Genomic DNA, 23,052 nt, shown 5'->3' with positions numbered 1-23,052 from the left:
CTAACATATCCTTTCGCTTCCCTTTCCTCCATCAAACTTACTAGCAGTGAAAACCTCGAATTCTTCCGAATTTCATCTAAGTCTCGATTTTGCGCACACAAAGACCGAGAAAATCAATAAGAGCATCTCCATCACACATATATTGTTGGGTGTCTTCCTCAAATAAAAGAAATATATTGTTAGAAAGAATAATATTATAATTGAGAATGTTTACAAAATTTGAGACACTCCTCCTAAAATGTCTTCTCAGAGACATTTTGAGATAAAATCTCAAGATCTAAAGACACTCTCAATTACAATATTATTATTTTTGACTAAAACATATTTGTTTATTTGGGGAAGACACTTTAAAGATTTGTCTAATGGAGATGCTCTAAAAATCGAAGAAAGCTTAGGGCTTTGTTGTGTGTTGGGAAGATCTGATGAACCAAAAATCGCATGCGATGCAAACTAGACTAACTGAACAATAAATTCTCTTTTTGTTTGGGCGCAACTTCTCTGATTCAAAGATTTATCAATTGTCCGTTATTTAAGGGTTAATGAAAAAAGAAAGGAAAAAGGATTTGAATGCGACGTCGTTTGTAATTTTTGTTTTGTTTGTTAATAATGCTAATGATATTTCCATTTACATCTATTTTTTGTTAAGTTGAAAGTGTAAGTAAGTAAACACAAATGTAGTATGAGGAGTCTTTGGCTGGATTTGGACTCTGAAGTTTATTATGTATAAGCGAAAACGGCTTAAATAGTTTGGTCAAAATGTTGTCATCCATTTTCAATTAATACTTTAGTTAATAGTTTAGATCTCAAAATATTTGTGGAAATAACAAAATATTTGTTGATTTTAAATGGGCTTTCCCAAAAATTTGTAATGTAAAGTTTTGTATCTTCTATTTATTTGTTTTGATAAATTGTATAGAGAGCAAAAAGAGACAGATTACACAAGAAAACATAATATTAACATTTTTTTATAAAAAAATTACTTAAAAAATGCTCACTTATGAAAGAAATCATAAACTTCCAAGTTCCAATCAAACCAGATTCTTATTACCGCAAACCGAAAATAAACAAATCAAACCAAAACATACTTAATTAACCAACCAAGTTACATAACCAAACAACTCAAACTTCGTTTAAATTAAGAAACAAGTTCGATATGAGTCATATGACGATATGTAACCATCACAAGATTCATGGTGTTGCAACAACGGAAGATTTGACAGCGGCGACGGGGAAATCGAGGAGAACGATCTTGTCGATGACGGCGGTGAAAGCGGCTGAGAATTCAACATGAAGAGGATGGCTTGTGAAGGCGACGTAACCATCTTTGTTCTCAAAGGTCATCGAAAATGCATGAGTGAATCCTTGTCTAAGCATATCGTGACTCTCTTTATCTTCTCCCCTAATAATAACCAAATCGTACGGTCATTAATCAAAAGATCCAGAACATACTTAAATTATTGAAAAAAAGAAAACAAAACAAATGATCACAAACCATTCAAAGGATTTGACAGTATCAATCTGAGAAACAAGATTCTCCAAGCCCTTCAAGATCTCATCAACCTTTGTATCTTCCTTAAACTTCACAACCACCAAATGCTTAAACCCTGAAGTTGCCATTAATTTTATTACTTTAGCCTCACTCACTTACATGTATACTTATGTTGAAGCATTTCTTATATAGAGGTGGAGATTCCTATGTATGTGTGCACGCGTGTGAACATGTACGTGTGAATGTACACGTGTGTATGTCTGTACACATGTGTGTGAACAATAATGCTTTTTGCTGTGCTTGATTTCAATGTACAATCTTCTGTCTGCTCTGACAATCTGACATTACCTATATGACTATTTGTCTCTGAATTTAAACATTTTTTTTGTTTGGTTTTCATTTGTTTTTCAACTAGTCTATCACAACTTGCATGTTTTGTCAGGTTATAATTTGTATTTCGAATTTATTGTCCGAATTTTTAGGTTACGAATAGTTTTTTTGACGTTAAGTGGGTTTGCATGTCTGTATTCTCATTCACCGAAAAAAGATAACTTGTGTAGCTGAGATGCTTAGCTGCACTAGCTAGATAGGGCGTACCACACAAATCGACTATGGTTTGGGGAAAAAATTCTTGACTAATCTAAAAAACAAACAATTCTAAGAACTTTGTTTTAGTTGTTTTTATTGATAAAACTGCAATGGATATAACTTCACCAGCCATTTTTTAATCTACTATTTGAAATTTTGACCGTCTTTTTGTGACCACATTGACCATACAAATTAGTATTGTTTCTGGGTTGTGTCTGCTTCTAGTTTGAATGGTGACGGTGGTAGGGGTGGATAAATTTTCAGCGGTTTAGTTTACTATATTTTTAGACCGGACAAAAGACCATTACGGACTAACTCTACTTAAAGTTAAAAGCGGTTCGTGGTTGGTCCGCGACGGTTTTTTATTTTATTTTTTTTGTCCGTATTTCTACGGACTATAATTTATGAATGTTAAAACAAAAACTGTATAATCCACACACGGATTTGTCCGCCTGAACTGGTGCAACTATTCACACTCTATATATTTATAGGATTGAAATATCTGAAGAGCTCAACACATTTATATCAAACATATATTTTGTTCATTTACTAAACACTAGTAATGCTGTTCTAGCCTTACCTATTAAATCGTATCCCAAAACAGAAGTGATGTTTTTCGAAACATTATTGCGTTTTTAAAAGATAAGTGAAATATTGTGTCCAATTGGTAACACAACAAAGTTGTAAACTGTAATGATAAATTGTTACGAAATAGTATAAAACGGTAAAAAACCTCGTACCTCTAGAATGATAATTGTAATTGTTAATTATCAAAACGGTATACCTCGTACCACAACAGTACGTAGTTATCGTTCAAAACCATTTATTTTTTGTTATAAGTAAGGAAAAAAATATCAACGTGGTTTAGTCTCACATTCGATGTGATTGATATACAAATTTTTTTTCTTTTTCCGAGTTCTCTTTGATTTTTAAAAACGTTGTATAGCTGATTTTCCCTACCGAATAATCTTGAGGTAAGCTCTTACCATTAGAAAATTAGTACTGTTAATCTCTCTTATCGATGGTGACAAAAAAATTAGCACGTGATAGGTTGGTTTCATACTTCCATCGTTGTCTATCACCATGTATTGTTATCTTTAATTTATTTGGAAACATATTAAAGATTATGGCGACATAAATATTGCTCACGGTGATGGTATTATTTATTTTCTTATAGTATGTATGTGAAGAAGAGAAATGATTCATTCAGGTACTCTCAAGTCCCATTTGAGTTGCCCTACAATGTGTACCCACAAGAACTGAAAATAACCTCACATTTGTTTGGTTTGTTGTAATTTTCTCCATATTCATGCATGTACTCGATCAAATCGATATGATTATATCAATCTTTAACGGGTGGGCGGATTTCGTCTTATAAAATTAACTGGCCTATAATAAAATGAGGTAGTTATACTTATATCAAAATCAAAATGATGGAAAATTTTGGATTAATTAACATTTTCCTCGACCAAAAACGTGAATAAATTCAATAGAATATATTGATCCAAAGGAAACTACAGGAGTAACTAATCCTATTTTAAGGTTTTTACAATTCAAATCAATTTTCCCTGATTTGACAGAACCAAACTGAAATCATACCAAAGTGGATTCAGTTGACCTGGTAGTTAATTTCTTTCATTTCAAGTTAGATTCATTTTAGGGAAACATTTTTGTCTTGCATCATGATGTCTTCTACCATTAGCAATGGTTGCCTTGATGATTTGGTGCAAGAAGGTGGTGTGCTTCCATATTTTTTTAATCCTTTTTTGGCATGTGATGCTTAATTGTGTAACAACTTTTCATTGTAAAATGAAGATTTACATTCTTATAAAAAAAAAGAGTTAGATTTGAATATGCTAATCACTCAACCCTAATTAATCAAAGGTATAAAAATCTTTTCTTTTATGTGAACAAGATCTGAGAGACATAAAAAATCCAATGGAAAGAAAAACATGGTGCATGGATATGTGTCAGCTCAACATCTTTTGTGAACCCCTTTTACAAAAAAGTTTGATTCAGCCATACTATTTATTTTCTATGATCCTTCTTGCACTCCTTCATTCTTCTCCAGTCATATGAAACTTGGACCCATCAATTTTATTTTCTTCATTATTTCCCTTTTAAAGATATGATTAAAGCAGCATGCATGTGGCCATGCTCTTAAATAATTCCCACTGAAAATGACATTATATCGACCCGATGCCTAACATTATTGGTACTATTTTTTCGAGATTTCAAATGGAATGTGGTTAAAAGAAATTGATTATGTGGTAAATTTCATAGTTTTCCACCATTTTTATCTGTATGTATAAAACTTATTTTCAATGTGTTAACCATGTGTGGTAACTTATTGTTTATTTTTTGTCAAAGTATTAACATATTTGCCATGACTTTTTTGTTGATTAGAGGATAAACTATCAAGAGGGTAATAAAAACTGGTATGTGCGTTGCAAACTATAGAGCCAAGTTGTGAGATAGGTCTTCTGGATGAGATCAGAGTGTTTCGATGCCTATGTCTTCGTCTTCAAGAGTTGATCGGGTGGCCGTTCCGACCTACTGTACTGTCATGATACGAGGTATATTTTTGTTATATATAAAAACAACGATAACCTTTAGAAGTCATTAAAAGAACAATGACTAATAGGTCTTTATTTTGTTGGGCTTACTTAATTTTGAGTTGTGACAACTATACTTTCCAGCCCATTTGTTTTTTCATTAGAAAAATGTTTTGCTACTTTGCATTTTACAAACCCACAATGAAAAAGAAGGTAGCTGGATCATGTGTTTTTTTTTCTACAAGTCTGTTGAAAGGTGGTTCAAGGAAACCGTAGTCCACTAACTATCCTTAGTTAGTTTTGAGTTCACTCAACCTGAGTCTTCATTTGCAAAAATTGACTATCAATAACCGACTCCGATTATAACAAAGTTCAAGCATTTCAAATGGCCTTATTGAAAGGGCGAAACAATTTCCTGTCATCCTGGTCTAATAAAATCCTTAATTATATAACCAAAAAGCGATATATTGTCTCAATGTTGTTGCTAATTATTTTCTTTCTAGGATGTAGCCTGTCCTTTTGTATAGATAAATGTGGTTAAGAAATTTAAGTTGGGGAGGTCATCTATTAGTTAAGTAGGAAAAATGTAAGATCACGAGCAAGCACGATGGATCTTTTTTTTCCTTATTTGGAAAAATCAGGACGTCAAAAGTATATATTTGACTAAAGCTGGAAGCACGAATCCAAAGATAAATATCTTGAATTGAAAAGTCCTGAAGAAGTTAATATAAAGATAAGTTTTAAAGTTCTGTAGGATTATTGAAAATGGGGAATTTTGTTGAAGTCGTCGTCAGATTAAAGAAGACATGGAAGCTACGTTCCAACTACTTGGTTTAATTAGCTAATAAATAAAATTATTAAAAAAATGTATCACCATTATTGTCATGTAAGTCATGTTCACATTCACTTTCCTTTCGCACCATAAAATAATGTGACTTGACCCATAGCTTTGCTTGACTTGTACATATGTGACCCCTTACTCAATATAGTACTAATACCTATACAATATTTAACAATTTGCTAATAACAAGAACAAAATACATGTGGGCAACGTTTCACAGATCAGATCAAAGTCACGTGCGAAAGTTTATATATATATATATATATATATATATATATATATATATCTCTTATGTGTTGATATCTATCAATTTACATTAACCACCCGCAGAAGAAGATAGGGTTGTTAAATTGATGGGTAGATAGAACTTAACATTCTTTACAAACTTTGTAATTTGTTGTATAGTTTCATGAATGGTGTTAATTCATGGCCTGAAAATACCATCGATGTATACAATCTGATAAGGATAAATTGTTTTGGATTGACCATCTATTAGTTTTAAAATATGATTGTATAACTTGGATTGGTTAGCTTTCAGATTATACTATATATTCAAAACAAGCTTTTGTACGTATATTATATCATTTTATCCGCTTAAAATGTAATTACTAATTTTTCTTTCATATAAGATTCAAGTTTACCTAAAGAAAAAGGATTCAAGATTACCAGTTATCTTTTGCAAAGCTTATTAATTATAAATTCTTAAAATTTTAGATTAAATTAAAATATGGACCGAGTAGCCAACGAATGAATCTCACATCACGGCATAGTTGACTAGTTGTTGTTAGTATATAATATAATCAACATTGCTGCTTCGTTCTGACGTCAATCTGCTGAATCAGCCCCTTCAACAAAAACTACGTCATGGGGCTGACGTCGAGTGTCCGACGAAACTAATGCCGTTTTCATTGGTGCATTAGTCGCCACTCGCCAGCTACATCGCAATTATTTCTCTCTTTAAGCGTTGAAAAATTGTCTAGATCTTACTTGTTAATGTTATTCTATTACCTAATAATTATCTTTTGTCTGGTCTAAATACTTACATTTTTATTTAAAATCTGAACCAAAACTCACCAAAAAATTAGATAATTTTACCATTAAAGATATCCACGACTAGTGGAGTATTTTCATTACAAAAAAATGAATTGATCATATCATATGTGTTCGAAGCTTATTATATTGAGCAAAAAAACATTATTTGTACACGTTTCATCTTTGATGAGGTAAACATTGCGATGGACGTGTAAAATATGTTATACTTTTTTTTTTTGTGAACATCCAATCTATTACATACATTTGTTTTTTTTTGTCATATGAACGTAAAATATATTATTTTCAAAACTCTATATTATTAGTTACCGTATAAATTATAATTAAAACCACCTATCAAAATATTAAATAAAAAATATTTAACGATATACAATCAACAAAATTAAGCAAACAAATTTATTCTTAAATTTCATCTGCTATATATTTTCAAAAAAAAAATAAAAAAAATTGCGACACATATTGAAATGGAAAGATTACAAAAGAAAATTTTAAAATCATTGCTAATTTGGGGTTTATCATAGCTCATATCTCTCTCTAATATATCTGACTTTGTAGAACACAGTTTTCTATTAGATTCCTCCTATCTTGAAACCTTTTAGTGTTCTGAAAGGAGTAGTTTTTAATTTTTAATCTTTAATTATTAAGCGAACCGCGTAGATTAGTGTAATAAGAGAAACAGATAAATTCTGAAACAATTAAAAACAGATTGTATATAATTAAGTGAGCCGCGTACTGGGAAAGGTATATAAAATAAACTCTGTTTCCTATACATCATGACAGATCATATGCTAATGTCAACACCTAATCTATCTTTTTGTCTCTCTTTATTTAGATTCACGCATATAAGTCTAGCAGAGCACATGTCCTATATCGAAATTATAATTTATCATTGGCTTCTTAAAATATAACCTAGTGTATGTAAATTATATTTGGTAAACCCAAATTGGCAAAGTCATTTGGGAACGTGTATGTACGACTAGTCCTATAAATTCTGATCTCCCTATCCGTTCAAAAGTTTATAGCACAGAGAAGAGACTTGAGAAAAAGAAAACAAACAAGAAACACATACACACACACACAAGTTCACTATACTCTATGGAAATGAACTCCCCACACGAAAAGGCGGTGCAAGCTATCCGTTATGGCCATAGCTGCGCCATGCGGTTGAAGAGGCGGCTCAACCATCCAATGGCTGATGGTGGACCGCTTTCAAGTTATGATCTTGCTAAATCGATCGTTGAAAGTTTTTCCAATGCCATTTCAATCTTATCTGCTAAACCAGAAACCGAAGATGATCAGTTTTCTGATTTATCTTCTAGGGATTCTTCTCCTCCTCCACAGGGGAGCCCCTCCAAGAAAAGGTATACACTTATGAGTTTGTTTTCTTTTTTGAGTTTGTTTTTGTTTTTCCAAATGAAACCACAATTCTTAATATAAGTATTTTTTTTCTTAGGAGTATATGTTGATTTTAATGCTAATATTTTGATAATACTCATGTTTGCAGAAAGATTGATAGTACAAATTCAAGTGAGAATTGGAGGGACGATTCACCGGATCCGATTTACTACGACGGGTATCTTTGGAGGAAATATGGTCAAAAGAGTATAAAAAAATCTAATCACCAAAGGTAAGAAATAGTATAGCTAATCATATTTCATCATAATTATTTCTATCCCGATCACTCATACTAATTGGTGTATGATGATGGTAACAGGAGTTACTATAGATGTTCTTACAACAAAGATCATAACTGCGAAGCAAGAAAGCATGAACAAAAGATCAAAGACAATCCTCCGGTTTACCGAACCACTTACTTTGGCCACCACACTTGCAAAACCGAACATAATCTAGATGCCATTTTTATTGCCGGACAAGATCCCCTAGATGACTTTAAAAGTACCCAAATGATCCGATTCGGAAAAGATCAGGATCAGGAGAAGGAAAGCCGCTCGAACGGTTTCTCCTTATCGGTTAAGCATGAAGAAGATATCATCAAAGAGCAAGCTATAGATCAGTACCGTGAGATAACCAGTAATGACCAAGATTGTCAAGATGTTATAGAAGAATATCTATCATCACCATCAGGCTCTTATCCTCCTTCATCGTCATCTGGCAGTGAAAGTGCTGACTTTAATTCTGATTTGTTATTTGACAACCCAGACTCGTGGGATCGTTATGATCAGTTTTACTTTTGATTGCACTAGATTTTTCAGCTAAAACTATTTAATAATGTTTTCCTTTTTATGAGATTGTATATATTTGAGAATTGTGACTATTTAAGTATTTATGTTATTGATTAGATAATCCGAGAACAATATTTATATTCACCCCTAAGAGTTTATTTCCGGCCAATAAAACTCTATCATCTAATAAATAAATTAAAAATTCATTTGATTATAAAATATAAATTTCAACCACTTTTTGTGTAAACCTAAATCGATCTATAATCTCGTTTAATTATAAAATCTAAACTCTCATTCATCTTTAAAAGCTCAAAACCGACATTTTAACCTTGTTTAATTGTAAAATATAAATTCTAACCATTCTTTCTAATCCCAAACTCACATTTAACCTCGTTTAATTGTAAAATCTAAATATGTTTATAAACCAAACCCAACATTTAATTTGACCTCGTTTATTTACAAACTAAACCATAATTCTCCTTTACAAACTCATACCAACATTTAACCTCGTTTAGTTTTAACGTCTATAATCCTAACCATTTTTTCTAAACCCAAATTGATATATTTAACCTCGTTTAAAAATGTAAAATGTAAACCTTTTTATAAACTCATACCAACAATTAACCTCATCTAGTTGAAAAAAATCTAAACTCGTTTATAAACTCAAACCTATATTTTATCTTGTTTAATTATTAAATTTTAATCTTAACTATTTTCTTATAAACTCAAACTAATATATAACTGTTTTTGGTGGCAAATTAATTTTTATAATTTAATATTTTTAATTAAGTGGTATATTATGATTAGCAAAATAAAATAGGGTGAATAACAAAGTTTAAATTCCTGAGGGTGAACCGGATTTGAACCGAAGTATTTTTCATATTTGGAGCAGAAGTAGAATATGTAAAACCGGATTTGTTTGAGAAAATGTAATATTTACAAGGGTTTGATTTTTCTTGCTATTGGCCGAAGCACACACATCTTCTTGCGTTCGGTCTATTCAAAATGATTAATAGAAAATGAAGCTTGACACATTGAAAGGATAAAGAAACTAGAAAACATTATATGCTAATTATGAAACGATTTGCTTGATACCAAAAAAGAAACGATTTGCTTAAAAACATAGAATCTTACATAAATGAATAGATTACATACACCATTACGTCAACTCGTGATGTTCTGCCTCGAAGGTCATGTTTAATTTTGATGAGTGGAACTATTTGTGGAAGTCTATTTTGTATATTTTTAACCTTTTCACACATGCATTAAACGTGTATAAAATCATAATATTTTTATACGTAGATTCTATTTATGAAAGTAATTACAAGGACTGTTTAAGCAAGCCTGAAGCCTCTATAGCTTATAGATATTTTTACTGATAAACAATATAAGTTTAACTCTTTAGGTGAATAAGCTAAGCTAATGATGACAAAACTGAAATTACATTATGTTTCAAGTCTGTTTTTGGATTATATAAAACGACATTATTTACAAATGATATTCTACGAGCATGAGACCACCTATTGATGACGTCAATATTCTTTATGTAACCTAAGAACATTTCCATTGCATTATTTTTATAAGTGTCTTAACATAATTTTTAAAAAGAAATATCAATATTGAAAAGTAATTTTCTAGGATAAGGTGAGACAGTATGTCAAAAATGTATTCTTTAAAACACTTTTGTTGGGTTTATTGTTATTTTTAAGACACCCTTAATATAATACTAGCATTTTATAATATAAAATTACGTTAATACACTCGTAATTATTTGCTCTATATAATTTCTATTACCACATGTCTTTCACAGCTTACTATAAGAAAAGTAAAATTGGTATTATTTACAAAATACTAGTAGTGGTCTGGACGAACAAACTAGGCAACTAGCTAGATCAAGTTGAAAGTATATAATAACAACCATCCGTTTTTTATAATGCCACATGAAAGTAAAAGTCAACGACTGCTTTTCTTTCTATCTAATCTTTGATTAGCTGATTCAGAGATGGAGCGCATGTCGTAATTCTTGTTTGTCGGATTCTTATTCCTTATCATAGACCATTATTTTACTATGCATATGTATGAAATATAGATTATGATTAGTAACATTACATTTATAATGAAAACTTACATAATGAAATCTGCAGCTTTGTTATCCTCAATTCAGCTTATACAATGGATTGCATGGGAAGAGACATGACTCTGAAAATTCGTTTTCTTAAATTTTTCATATATAGGTGAAGGGTAGATTTTCGAATATATAACTGAGCCAATATATAAGAGGTGCATAATTATTGTTATTTTGGGTCAAATTGATATAATTATCTAATTTTCTTGACATAATTTTTAGATCATAAGGTGACTTTTTGATGATAATAAATGTTAGACCTTGTTAATTCATTATTTCGGTCTTTAATTCATTTGATGGTCTTACAATAATCATTTTGTTTTCGTTTTAATGTTCACTAAACCGTTTGATATTTTCTTGTCAAGAGAAAAAAGATCAAGAAAAATACAAGTACTAGATGAGAGCCATGTATCTTCCCAAGCAACACACTGGAGGAAGCACAACAATTTCAGGGGAAGATGATTGCATCGTACAAATCCGAAGGGTAGATGAAGATTCCAAAATACTTCTGAGAAATTCAGCAGCTCACCAATCTTGTTGCATCTTTAGAATCCCTCACACTCTCGTTCAATCCAATGATACAGCGTACAAACCGAAGATTGTCTCGATCGGTCCTTATCACCATGATCACGGTAAAGCTGATAAAGTCGATAAAGCCGATAAAGCGGATAAAGCACGTTTTAAGATGATCCAGCAGCACAAACAACGATATCTTGATATCTTCTTGTCCAAGACTACGAAAAAGGGCGTGGGCATAGAAGACTTGCAAAACGTGGTCTGGAAAAAGGAACATCTCATACGAGATTCCTACTCCGAGGAACTACAACTTAATCAAGTAGAGCTGATCGATCTCATGGTTCTTGATGGTTGCTTCATCCTTATGTTGTTCCTCTTGGTTTCACGTAAGGTTCCGCATAAAGCATTTGAGGATCCCATCTTCATGTTGAGGTGGATTTTACCAACTCTACGAAGTGATCTCCTCCTCCTTGAAAATCAGGTTCCGCTTTTCCTTCTTCGAGATCTTTTTAACACAACAAAGTTAGCTACTAAAACTAGCTTAAATGAGATGATCTTCAACTTTTTTGGCTATTCGATAAAAAGGCCACAAAAATTTTGGGATGAAAGAATGAATCTTGATGCAAGCCATCTTCTTGATCTCATCCGTAAGACTTTCGTACCAAGTCAACCTAAAAAAGCCGAAGGAGAAAGGTGGACCAATATGTTTTGCGGTTCCAGATGCTTCAATATGTTAAGTCCTTGGAAAAATAAAGTTCAAAGGGAGACATCAACACCACCACCAATAGAAACAAAAACACCACCACTACCACCACCACCACCAACACTAACACAACCACATCCAAAACCACTAACACCGCCTCCTCGCCGTTTCCTCAAGTTGGTTGTCTCAGCTAGAAAACTTCGACTCCGAGGAATAAAATTCCAACAAAAGAAGAAATTTGAGACACCTCTTGACATAACTCTCAAGAACGGTGTACTTAAAATACCGCCACTACTATTTGATGACTTTTTCAGCTCGCTTTTAATCAACTGCGTCGCCTTTGAGCAATTTAACGTGCAAGGCACGACCGAAATGACGAGCTATGTTACTTTCATGGGCTGCCTCATAAACACGGCAGATGATGCAACGTTCTTAAGCGAGAAAGGTATCATAGAGAACTATTTTGGAACGGGAGAACAATTATCTGTGTTCTTCAAGAATACAGGTAAAGACATTTCGTTCACAATATCGAAAAGTTACTTGGCAAATGTGTTCGAGGGAGTCAACAAGTACACTTCACAAGGATACCATGTACACTGGGCAGGAGTCAAGTACACATATTTCAAAAGTCCGTGGACATTTCTATCATCTTTTGCTGCTTTGGTACTTATTCTGCTTACCATTTTCCAAGCATTCTTCGCAGGCTACGCGTATTTTCGCCCTCCAAAATGATTACACCTTTGGCTCTGGATCTCACTAATGTTGCATCTTTCGTCTTTGGTTCTTCTTCAACCTGAACACGCCTGAAGCTTTCATCCTATCTTTAAATTATTCTCATCGCTATTTTTTTATACAAACTATGAGCATTTGTTGTTTGATTACATTTTTTTTTGTATTTATCTAAATTTTATTTCCTTTTCAAAAAAAAAAAAAAGTTTCACATCACATTTTCGGAAGTTATATGTTTACTGATGACTGCTCAGGTTTTAAAAGTTGAAAATACGTACTTACCGCAAGTACAATGGATTTTGAAATTAAGAGCTAATTAACCACACACGAAAAAAAAACGAGAATCAAACTTGTCTAAACCGGATTCAAATTGATGTTCTTGGATTTTGTTTTTAAATTTAAGCATAAATGAAACAAGAGATTTAGAAAGTAAAAAAAAATGTTTTTTTTTTAATATCTAGAATTTCAGACCCAAAAGCTCTACATCTCTCTGAGGCAAAATCCACATCAGATTAAAGAAGAGATCATTACTAACGTGTCTCGAACCCAACACCTCCACCTAGAAAATTTACCACTGGTCAACAACACATTGATAAGAAACATAGACATTGCTACAAGAGATCAACCAAACATGGTCACAGATTTCACCTGTCGCAAATATGTGGCCACACGAGTACATATGGCCACTAGGAATATCTCTAATAGTATATCTAAAACATATGGCCACTTGTACATCTTCTTTTTGTTTTTTTAACAAAAAACATTGTTTTGCAAAAATTTGAATTTTCTTTTTCTCAAGAGCAAATGGATTTTTAACCATTGGATGATATTTTTGCAAAGATATTCTTTTCATTCTTAACTTACAAAAAGCAAAAATTTATTTTAAAAATATGCTAAGATCCAATTGGATCTTAATCATCGGAGATGGTATAATCATCGGATCGCTAAGTTTTTAATAGTGACTAATGAATGACAAACGTTTGGCCACGATTTTTTCCTCATGCTCGATAATAAACCCGTTGCATATTTGACAAATTCCTTGTAGAGTGTGGTGATGTATGCTGGTCGTTTTCATCAGAAAAAGTATTAAGAATATAACACAACTCGTATAAAATGGGGAGAAAAGGAATAGGAAAAGAGAAAATGTCCACTTTCCCGGAAATAAACTATTGAAAAACACACATTTTTCATTTCATTATTGGATTTTAAATATGAGAAGATTCAGGGGAATGCATATCCCCCGTCGATCATCATTCATCACCGTCGTCATAATGATCAGCTTCGTGAAAGGGGTCAAACTCGTCTCCTGCATATGTCTCTGACTTTGCTCCGGCTTTACAGGTTCCATCAGCAGCATTGCATACATTTGCTTATATAGAAAAACCATTACAAGATTATGATCCAAGCTATGAAAACATGACGGAGGTAATCTCATAATTAAATAAGAATATAAATTATAACACAAAAGTAACTGACAATATCTGAATTTAGTTTTGTCTACAATTCAAATACATGTATGTTAAAATTATATACAATTTCTTCAAGAATTTTCTAGCCAAATAAACTTTAGTATTATAGATCTAATCCAACAGATTAAAATGAAACTTGTTATTGTTTTCTTTTATGTTGTTTCAGTTTCTTCTGAAACATAAAGTGACTTTAATTGTTATTAAATAAAAAAGACATTTAGGTAGATACCTCCAAGTGCTTGCGTTAGGAACAAAAGCAGGATTAGACATACTGCGATGATGGTGCTTCCGCCGCCTAGTACCATAAAAACCATATCAACTTTTATTAACACATGTAATCATTTTTCGTGTGTGTGTGTCATTATTCGGAACATTACAAAGAAAACGTAAAATATGTATTTCGTATATTATACCCAAATAACATTAAAAAGGATTGCAATAACTTGTCTACGAATCCATAAACCTCGATATAGACACACAAATATCTTGTCTAGTACGATATTATAAGAAAGTCGTGGTACTAACCTCGCTTATGTTTCGGTATTGGCTCATGACCGTTTGTATGTCGTTTGAAAATGAATATAGGGATTGATCCGAAAAAAATTGTTCCTAGCACCAAGCCAATCATCTTGTATCACTTTTTTGTTTGTTCTATTGAAGATCAGGCTACAACCCATGAACTGCTTTTTATAGAGAAATGGATTAAAGTCAATTGTAATGAGTTTTATGAAGCCGGGTCAATATTAATCGATCAAACCTTCAAATTAATCACCGGTCTTATTTAATTTATTATTCACAACATGGACCTTATCAACTTTTATGACAAAAGCATATTAGTATATATATTATGAATAAAGAAGGTGGAGAGAAGGTAGATGTTAATTAAAGACCAGTTACATATTTGATCCATAAGTTTTGTTATATATACAATAGTCAATACATATTTTATGATCAAGTTGGTATTAGTCGAATAACATGGAGTAATTAAAACATATGTTAAACGATAAAATATTTATCTGTGTTTGTATTTAAATGTGAATTTTGTTTTTACATTTACTAAATGTACATGGAGTAACATAAAACATATTCAGTTTTTCAGAATCTATATATACATTTTTGCAGCCATTTTAGCAAATAAATCCTGGACTTGGACTTATTTACAATTTAATGCTATCATCAATAAATCTTTTTTCCAAAATAATTAATTTTACTTTAAATTTTGATTTAAATTGTCAATCACATTATCAATCAAATTTAATCCCACCAAACTTCAAATCATTCCCTTAAAATTAGCATAAACATATTTGTTAACAATATTTTAAAACAAAGTTTTTTGTTAAATAAATATTATTCTTACTAAACGTTTTTTGTTTAAATAAATAAATTTTGTATTTGAACTTATTTACAATGTCATGTCACTGACATTAATTATTTATTAATGAAAATATTTAATTAAAGATTTAAATCTTCTAAATTCTTGCTTTTAGAGTTATTATGTCATTACCTTATAAGCAAAAATATTATTTTTTTAAATATTATTATTTATATATTTAAAATTTATAAAACATTATTAATATTTAAACTTAGAAAAAGTTTGATATATTACAATTTTTTAATATCATTATATAATATATAGAGTTTAAAAAAATCTTAATTTTTTTCGTCATATTTTATGATTCAAAATTTTAAAAATGAACATATATTAACCAATTAGCAAAAAATGTGTGGGTTCAACGTCCCGCATCGACAAAAATATTTACACAATGATTTATAAACATATCATAAATAAGATCAACATTAATATAAATAAATAGTTTTTTTACGGGACGGGTTTGGCGGGATGGGTTTGGCAGGACGTTACTTAATAACAATTGTAAACTATAAAATAAAAATATATTATATATAGATTCAATTTGCAAAAAAAAAAATTATACTAACTTTAAAAAGTTAAATTGTCACCGCGGTATACCGCGGGATAAAATCTATTACTATGTTCATTTTTGTTTTTTTTTGTAAATCGCAAACCCAAACATTAACGATTTTTTTTCTTACGTTAATACGGTCTATTGTGGTCTTACGTTAATCGTTATGTATTTTGTTTAGATGTGCAACAAAACCATTTGATCAAAAAAAAAAAAAATTACAAAGGAAAATAAGAAATAGAGTATCAATAGGAGAGCCATCGATCCTCTGAGCCAAATGAATAGAGGAAGAACAATGATCTCAGAGGAAGAAGAAGAAGACGAATTAGCTTCTTTGCTCTTAGATAAAGTGATCTCACCAATCCGTCTGATGAAATCAGCAGGTGATAGATCTTGCTACATCTTCAGAATCTTTTCTGACTGTTGAGCCTTGTGGCCGACTTGGGGTTTTTAGGCCGTGTGATTTTTGTTTTTTAGTTGATGGAAATTTAAAAGTTATTAACTAAAGTTTTAACTGCAGGTAGCATTACGTTAGCAAAGTTAACGGTTGTCAACTTAAAAATACAATTTTACCAACTTTATAAAAAAATGAAGATTTTAATAGACAACCAAAATTAATTGAAGTATTTTTTTCAAATTTAATAAAAAAATATTAAACCGTCAAGTAAAAATTGGATGACTGTTTTTTCAGCTTTTTTCCAATGAAAAATACACAATGTTTGGCACATTTCCCAATATTTAGGATTTGGCCCATCTAGAAGAAGATATAAGCGTATCAGCAAACCAACAAGGCTCGTTCTTTGCCAGTTCGCCTCACACCACCTAGGCATTCCATTCTTTTTTTTATAATGAAATTCCTAATCAAAGCATATTTGTACTATATGAGAGCGTTAATTACCTACTCTTTCCAACTATTACTGAGGTCCTTACTTAGATTCTTGTTTGGGAGGGGTAAGTTTATATTATTTTTTGAATTACTAAGAGGTTCTAGACATAGTCCGTACATTTCATCAGGCTATGAACCAGAACATTTTATATGGTGCCCTCCCACTCAAACCGGCGATCTTGAGTGCGAGTCTTTACTAGTTGAGTAATTGAAACTCAGTTAAGGGTTATTACAGTTCCATGATGAACTCTTGAGAACAAAAGGATAACAAATAACATATCTATAATATTTTTTTTTAACACGAGCACCTTGCCGAAACTGTGTGTAAAAACAGTGAAGAAACCTAATTGCTTGATTTCAATCATATGCATGAAATCAAGATCATTCATTTTAAATTTGCTACAGAGGAAAGAAAAATGCTGAAAAAGAGAGTTGACAACATAAATCTTGGTATAAAAATTGAACAAAATATCAGTTCATATGAATTCTAATCTGACTCGCTATCCTTTTGTCCTCCCAACACAAAGTCGTCACCTGCGTAGTATTTACAATCAACGGGCACTGATTCGGGATAAGGGTATTCAGATTCATCTGATACACCCGGGCTTATAAGGTGTTCCTCTTCCGCTCTATCTTCCTTATTAACTGCGTGTCGGCCACACAAAAAAAATTTATGTTACGGTGACGTTATGTCAATATGATTTACTAAAGCTTTATTATATGAAATCGCTTAGGGAAAAGGTTCACATTTTATGGCCTCATAATATAACTTACGGAGTACGTAAATAAGAAAAAAAAGAATAACAAGAAGAATTGCTCCGAGGATGAAGCATCCTAAGACAGAAAACAACATCATCTTCTTCAATTTCTTAGAGTGAGATGGATCAAGCTAAAGAAGAAAAGTCACTTCCTTTTATACGAAATAACAAAGCAAGTAAAGCGTCAACACAGATGGGAACACAAACACTAAACTAATAAAAAAGGACCTAACGTAGCACGTAAATACAGCTGTCTTTCTATTAAAGAGTATTAGGTATATTTTGATTAGAATTAGTTACACAGTTAATTACTTAATTCTAGCTTACTATCTCATGTTTCTCATGTGTAACTAATTCTAGGTAACTATATCTAAATATAATTAGTAAAAAGGATTAAACAACGTATGCTATGAGCTGGTGCTTTCCGACAAAACTAAGGCACTTCATGCCATAAAATAATAACACGGACGAGTATAGTTACAACGTGTCACGTTGGATATAGTACACGTGATTTTTTTTTACTAGATTAGCGTGATTTCTCCCTTCTCGATGATAGTGATGGAACCAGTGAAGTCTTACATTGAGAGGAGAAACGATGATTTTTATAAGATTCTATGATAATACCATATTACTATGTCTTTTGTCATTATTCAAGGATTAACATTGGCTGGCCATAGACACGATCGAGGTGTACTTTGGCACCAAAATTGGGATGAGGAAGTCCGCGATAGATCATGGATTAACTAGCTGATCAGGATGACCATAGATTGCATTGTTACATAGCCGGCTCGAAGTCTTTGAACAAAGTCCCAATCGACTTATATATTTTATGTTTTCTTCAATCAGTTAGTTGAGACTTTTACACAATAATAAAAAAAAAAAAAAAAAAAAAAGTGTGAACGGCTGGATCTGAGAAAGGTTTCACTAGTAATTAAGTGGAGAAACGTAATATAAAATTTAAAATAATATAGCAAGAAGAGAAAATTGATCACACTTATATTAATCATTAAATTATTGTGTTTAGATGTTCAACAAAACCATTTGACAAAAGAAAAAAAAGACTAATAAGAAGAGAGCCATGGATCCTCCCAGCCAAGCAAACGGAGAGAGTGCCACGATCCCAGACGAAAACGAAGAAGAAGCTTATTTGCTCTTAGATAAAGTGATCCCACCAGTCCATCTCAAGGAATCAGCAGGTGATAGATTTTGTTGCATCTACAGAATCCCTCACACTCTCAAGCAAGTCAACGACAAAGCTTATGCACCTAAGATCGTTTCAATAGGTCCTTATCACCATTCGAGTGATAAACAACATCTCAAGATGATAGAGGAGCACAAGAAACGTTATTTGGAGATGTTCGTGTCAAAGACTAAGGAAAATGGTGTGTATTTAATTCACTTAGTCGATCTAGTCTCGGGATTGGAACAGAAGATAAGAGACTCCTACTCTGAGAATCTTGAATTTAGTCAACAAAAGCTGATCAAAGTGATGCTTCTTGATGGTTGTTTCATTCTTATGTTGTTCCTAGTGGTTTCACAAAAGATTGAATACACAAATCTCAAAGACCCAATTTTCAAGCTACGATGGATATTGCCAACACTTCGAAGCGACCTTCTTCTTCTCGAAAACCAGGTTCCTCTCTTTCTACTTAAAGTTCTTTTAGAGACATCAAAGTTAGCTCCATCCACTAGCTTGAACATGTTGGCCTTCAAATTCTTCGACTACTCCATAAAAAAACCAGAAGGGTTCTGGGAGAAACACAACAATCTTCGAGCAAAACATCTTCTTGATCTTATTCGTAAGACTTTCATACCCGCCCCGCCTCCATCAACCACCCCCAGGCAATGTTGTATCAATATTTTCAATGGTCCTAGGGAATATTCAAGAACAGAGACATCCAAAAATATTTGTCTCGGTAAGATAAGTTGTTCAAAGGAGATAACGGGAGCGCAAACATCATCGCCTCCTCCTCCTCCTCGTCGTCCTTTTCTTGGGCTAATTGTCTCAGCAAGAAAACTACGACTTCGGGGAATAAAATTTATGCGGAAGGAGAATGTTGAGACACCGTTAGACATAAGTTTCAAGAGTGGTTTGGTTGAAATACCACTACTAGTGTTTGACGACTTTATCAGCAATCTTTTGATCAACTGTGTTGCCTTTGAGCAGTTTAATATGAGCTGCTCCACTGAGATTACTAGCTTTGTAATTTTCATGGGTTGCTTGATCAACACAGAAGACGATGCGACTTTCTTAATCGAGAAAGGGATCTTAGAGAACTATTTTGGAACGGGTGAAGAAGTTTCTTTATTTTTTAAGAACATTGGAAAAGACATCTCATTCAGCATATCCAAGAGTTTCTTGTCAAATGTGTTCGAGGGAGTGAATGAGTACACTTCACAAGGATACCACGTACACTGGGCAGGGTTCAAGTACACACATTTCAACACTCCATGGACATTTCTATCATCTTGTGCTGCTTTGGTGCTTCTTCTCCTTACCATTTTCCAAGCCTTCTTTGCAGCTTATGCTTACTTTCGTCCTCCCAAAAACAATTGAATAGTAGTGTCTTCTTTATCAGTTGTTTCTTTAGTGTTTCTAGTGTATTTGAATTTTAAAAGTAATATCAAATTCATATTTTAAAGGATGTTTCTTTACGTATAAATACTATATTTGTGGTTTTTACTTGTTCTCAGGCCTCTGCTGCTAAACACTTTGATTTTATTCTTGATTTTGAAAACATCTTTGAACTAAGTCTGACATAGCATACATGTAATCAAGTAGGTAAAAGTAGAGGCCAGTGGCTCAATACAAGTTTACAATATTGAGAAAGAAAGTAATCTATAAAGCTCATCAAGTCCCAACTTTTTCCTTACTTCTCCTCTGTTTTTTTCACTCCTCGTAAATCAAAGGTCTTCACTTTGTTGAAATCATTTTTCAAGGATGAAGAAGAATCACCTTCCCCAAGTTTTCGATAAAAACTGTCATTAGTAGACATATATTCAGGCCGGACATATCCCATTGTTCCCGTGATGTTCATCTTCTTGTCCAGGCTTTCTTCTTCATCATCTTTTATTCCTAGTGGCTCAACCATATCCTCTGTTTTCACAGGTGTGTGTTGTTTCTTACTCTGCTCCTTCTTCTTATTCTTCTGCTGCTTCTTTCTCAAACACATGATGTTGAGACAACTTGGACATCCTCTACACATTTTCTTGATTTTGATAACCTATTATTGCTTGTCGATTGTAATCAAAGGTATACGGAGACAAAATTTTGGTTCTTGATGTTTATATAAATGAGGAATATAGACTAGTTTTTGGCTAAGTATACTGTAAGCGAGTTCTGTGACTTTTGAAGTTGACTTAAAGTAAATGGAGAGTTGTCAGAATTTGGTAAGTGTAAAACACGTGGAGACTATAAAAATTGTCATGTCATGCAAGTTAAGAAGAAAAGTCAGTTTTCCAAAAATAATACTTTTGTTCCTCTGCCGACCTAACGTGGAGACTTGTCAACATTTTGCTAGGGCGAAATTTCACTCCTCCTTCTTAAATTTCCACAAAATTCTAGGGAATAAAAAAAAAAAGGTATTTCAAGTTTTCCACTTAACCAGAAGACAATCTGAGGTGGTATTGAAGGTTTGAATTAATGGATCCACAGATTGTTGTAGACATAAAGAGTTTAATCTCAGAAGATAATGGTTTGAAGCTTCTTAGAGAATCAGCTGGTTCAGAGTTATGTTGCATCGTGAGAATCCCACAGAGCCTCGCTCGAATCAACCTCAAAGCTTATGAACCGAAGATTGTCTCCATTGGTCCTTACCATCACGGCAAAGAGCATCTCAAAATGACTCAGCAGCATAAACGCCGATTCTTGAAGTTTTTCGTGGCTAAAATGGAAGAAAAAGGATTTGTTCCTCAAGAATTGGTCAAAGCTGTATCGAGTTTGGAAGGAGTTATACGAGGTTCTTACTCCGAGGATCTAGGTTTAGATTCTGAAAACTTGGTTCAGATGATGGTTCTTGATGGTTGCTTTATCCTCACGTTGTTCTTTGTTGTTTCCGGGAAAGTTGAATACACTAATCTTGATGATCCGATTTTTCGAATGCCGTGGATTTTGCCGTCGATTCGAGCAGATCTTCTCCTTTTGGAAAACCAGGTTCCTTATGTTCTTCTTCAAACTCTATTTGAAACATCGAAGTTAGTTACTTGTAGTGGTTTAAACGAAATCGCCTTTGAATTCTTTAACTACTCATTACAAAAACCAGAGACCTTTTGGGAAAAACATTATGGTCTTGAAGCAAAACATCTTCTTGATTTGATACGTAAGACTTTTGTTCCTGTTCCGTCTCAAAGAAGAATCAAAGATCATAGCAGTAAATCGTCATTCAATGATCATGAATATCTCGGATTTGTTCTCTCTGCCAAGAAGCTTCATCTTCGGGGAATCAAATTCAAACCGAGGAAAAACACAGACTCAATCTTAGACATTAGTTATAGTAATGGTGTGCTTCACATTCCTCCGGTAGTCATGGATGATTTTACCGCCTCGATCTTTTTAAACTGTGTCGCATTTGAGCAATTATATGCTGATTCATCGAACCACATAACGAGCTACGTAGCTTTCATGGCTTGTCTTATAAACGAAGAGAGTGATGCATCGTTCCTTAGCGAAAGGAGGATCCTAGAGAACTATTTTGGAACAGAGGATGAAGTGTCCCGGTTCTATAAACGCATTGGTAAAGACATTGCCCTCGACTTAGAGAAGAGTTACCTAGCAAAGGTGTTTGAAGGAGTTAACGAGTATACTTCTCAAGGATTCCATGTTCATTGTGCAGAGTTTATTCATACGCATTTCGATAGTCCATGGACATTTGCATCATCATTTGCAGCGTTGTTGCTTCTTCTGTTTGCGGCTTTGCAAGTCTTCTTTGCAGCTTATAGTTATTTCCGTCCTCCAAAAGAAAAGTGAAAGATGCTTTGTAAACATAAACTCATTGTAATGATTCTTTAAAGTTAAGTTAAGTGTTTTGATTCTTGAATCTATATTTTGTTTTGTTATTTTTCTTTAACACGTTAGATTTTGATTTTTTAACCTTCAAAACGATATGTTGATTTTCTTTTTCGTCATTTAGTACGTAATAGATACATCTTTCCTAGTGGTAAGATTTCCGCTGACCATCTTGCAAAACGTGCAAGTGGGTTCTGTTTTTACCATGTAAGTTCGACGGTTCTAAATTAGCT

At 32.7% G+C, this 23,052-nt stretch overlaps 7 protein-coding genes across 8 annotated transcripts; 4 read left to right on the top strand and 3 right to left on the bottom strand.

Annotated features, from left to right (window-relative positions):
- Window positions 1-862: 862 nt before the first annotated feature.
- Window positions 863-1,899, bottom strand: AT5G22580 (Stress responsive A/B Barrel Domain-containing protein). The gene is made up of 2 exons (NM_122164.5): window positions 1,493-1,899; window positions 863-1,399 (listed from the first exon to the last, which is right to left on the bottom strand). The coding sequence occupies exons 1-2, from the start codon at window positions 1,615-1,617 to the stop codon at window positions 1,189-1,191; spliced, it is 336 nt and encodes a 111-aa protein (NP_568422.1). The 5' UTR covers window positions 1,618-1,899; the 3' UTR covers window positions 863-1,188.
- Window positions 1,900-7,335: 5,436 nt separating this feature from the next.
- On the top strand, window positions 7,336-8,871 carry WRKY38 (WRKY DNA-binding protein 38). The gene is made up of 3 exons (NM_122163.3): window positions 7,336-7,884; window positions 8,028-8,150; window positions 8,238-8,871. The coding sequence occupies exons 1-3, from the start codon at window positions 7,619-7,621 to the stop codon at window positions 8,716-8,718; spliced, it is 870 nt and encodes a 289-aa protein (NP_197649.2). The 5' UTR covers window positions 7,336-7,618; the 3' UTR covers window positions 8,719-8,871.
- A 2,185-nt stretch (window positions 8,872-11,056) lies between these two features.
- On the top strand, window positions 11,057-12,970 carry AT5G22560 (transmembrane protein, putative (DUF247)). Its single transcript, NM_122162.3, has one exon. The coding sequence runs from the start codon at window positions 11,229-11,231 to the stop codon at window positions 12,780-12,782; it is 1,554 nt and encodes a 517-aa protein (NP_197648.1). The 5' UTR covers window positions 11,057-11,228; the 3' UTR covers window positions 12,783-12,970.
- An 832-nt stretch (window positions 12,971-13,802) lies between these two features.
- AT5G22555 (uncharacterized protein) lies at window positions 13,803-14,956 on the bottom strand. Its single transcript, NM_122161.3, has 3 exons — window positions 14,774-14,956; window positions 14,478-14,543; window positions 13,803-14,148 (listed from the first exon to the last, which is right to left on the bottom strand). Exons 1-3 carry the CDS (start codon window positions 14,874-14,876, stop codon window positions 14,030-14,032), a joined length of 288 nt encoding a protein of 95 aa, NP_568421.1. The 5' UTR covers window positions 14,877-14,956; the 3' UTR covers window positions 13,803-14,029.
- Window positions 14,957-18,843: 3,887 nt separating this feature from the next.
- Window positions 18,844-20,463, top strand: AT5G22550 (transmembrane protein, putative (DUF247)). Of its 2 annotated transcripts, NM_122160.2 has the most exons (2): window positions 18,844-19,196; window positions 19,344-20,463. In NM_122160.2, exons 1-2 carry the CDS (start codon window positions 18,893-18,895, stop codon window positions 20,369-20,371), a joined length of 1,332 nt encoding a protein of 443 aa, NP_568420.1. In that variant the 5' UTR covers window positions 18,844-18,892; the 3' UTR covers window positions 20,372-20,463. The 2 variants fall into 2 exon arrangements, with proteins under 2 accessions (NP_568420.1, NP_974821.1); NM_203092.2 differs by having other exon boundaries at window positions 18,845-20,460.
- A 1-nt stretch (window position 20,464) lies between these two features.
- Window positions 20,465-21,167, bottom strand: AT5G22545 (uncharacterized protein). Its single transcript, NM_147904.3, has one exon. The coding sequence runs from the start codon at window positions 21,018-21,020 to the stop codon at window positions 20,685-20,687; it is 336 nt and encodes a 111-aa protein (NP_680209.1). The 5' UTR covers window positions 21,021-21,167; the 3' UTR covers window positions 20,465-20,684.
- Window positions 21,168-21,372: 205 nt separating this feature from the next.
- On the top strand, window positions 21,373-22,929 carry AT5G22540 (transmembrane protein, putative (DUF247)). Its single transcript, NM_122159.4, has one exon. It carries the CDS (start codon window positions 21,458-21,460, stop codon window positions 22,778-22,780), a length of 1,323 nt encoding a protein of 440 aa, NP_197646.1. The 5' UTR covers window positions 21,373-21,457; the 3' UTR covers window positions 22,781-22,929.
- The last annotated feature ends 123 nt before the right edge of the window (window positions 22,930-23,052 follow it).

The sequence above is a fragment of the Arabidopsis thaliana genome, chromosome 5, assembly GCF_000001735.4.
Source record: "Arabidopsis thaliana chromosome 5, partial sequence".
NCBI lineage: Eukaryota > Viridiplantae > Streptophyta > Magnoliopsida > Brassicales > Brassicaceae > Arabidopsis > Arabidopsis thaliana.
This window is presented reverse-complemented; position numbering and strand designations above follow the sequence as displayed.

Coding starts and splice junctions, on each gene's coding strand:
- AT5G22550 (NM_203092.2), top strand. CDS start 18,893: ATGGATCCTCCCAGCCAAGCAAACGGAGAGAGTGCCACGATCCCAGAC.
- AT5G22560 (NM_122162.3), top strand. CDS start 11,229: ATGAGAGCCATGTATCTTCCCAAGCAACACACTGGAGGAAGCACAACA.
- AT5G22540 (NM_122159.4), top strand. CDS start 21,458: ATGGATCCACAGATTGTTGTAGACATAAAGAGTTTAATCTCAGAAGAT.
- AT5G22555 (NM_122161.3), bottom strand. CDS start 14,876: ATGATTGGCTTGGTGCTAGGAACAATTTTTTTCGGATCAATCCCTATA. Junction 14,544..14,773: donor AATACCGAAACATAAGCGAG/GTTAGTACCACG, acceptor TTATGGTACTAG/GCGGCGGAAGCACCATCATC. Junction 14,149..14,477: donor CCTAACGCAAGCACTTGGAG/GTATCTACCTAA, acceptor TTTCTATATAAG/CAAATGTATGCAATGCTGCT.
- AT5G22580 (NM_122164.5), bottom strand. CDS start 1,617: ATGGCAACTTCAGGGTTTAAGCATTTGGTGGTTGTGAAGTTTAAGGAA. Junction 1,400..1,492: donor ACTGTCAAATCCTTTGAATG/GTTTGTGATCAT, acceptor GGTTATTATTAG/GGGAGAAGATAAAGAGAGTC.
- AT5G22545 (NM_147904.3), bottom strand. CDS start 21,020: ATGTGTAGAGGATGTCCAAGTTGTCTCAACATCATGTGTTTGAGAAAG.
- WRKY38 (NM_122163.3), top strand. CDS start 7,619: ATGGAAATGAACTCCCCACACGAAAAGGCGGTGCAAGCTATCCGTTAT. Junction 7,885..8,027: donor GGGAGCCCCTCCAAGAAAAG/GTATACACTTAT, acceptor TCATGTTTGCAG/AAAGATTGATAGTACAAATT. Junction 8,151..8,237: donor AAAAAATCTAATCACCAAAG/GTAAGAAATAGT, acceptor TGATGGTAACAG/GAGTTACTATAGATGTTCTT.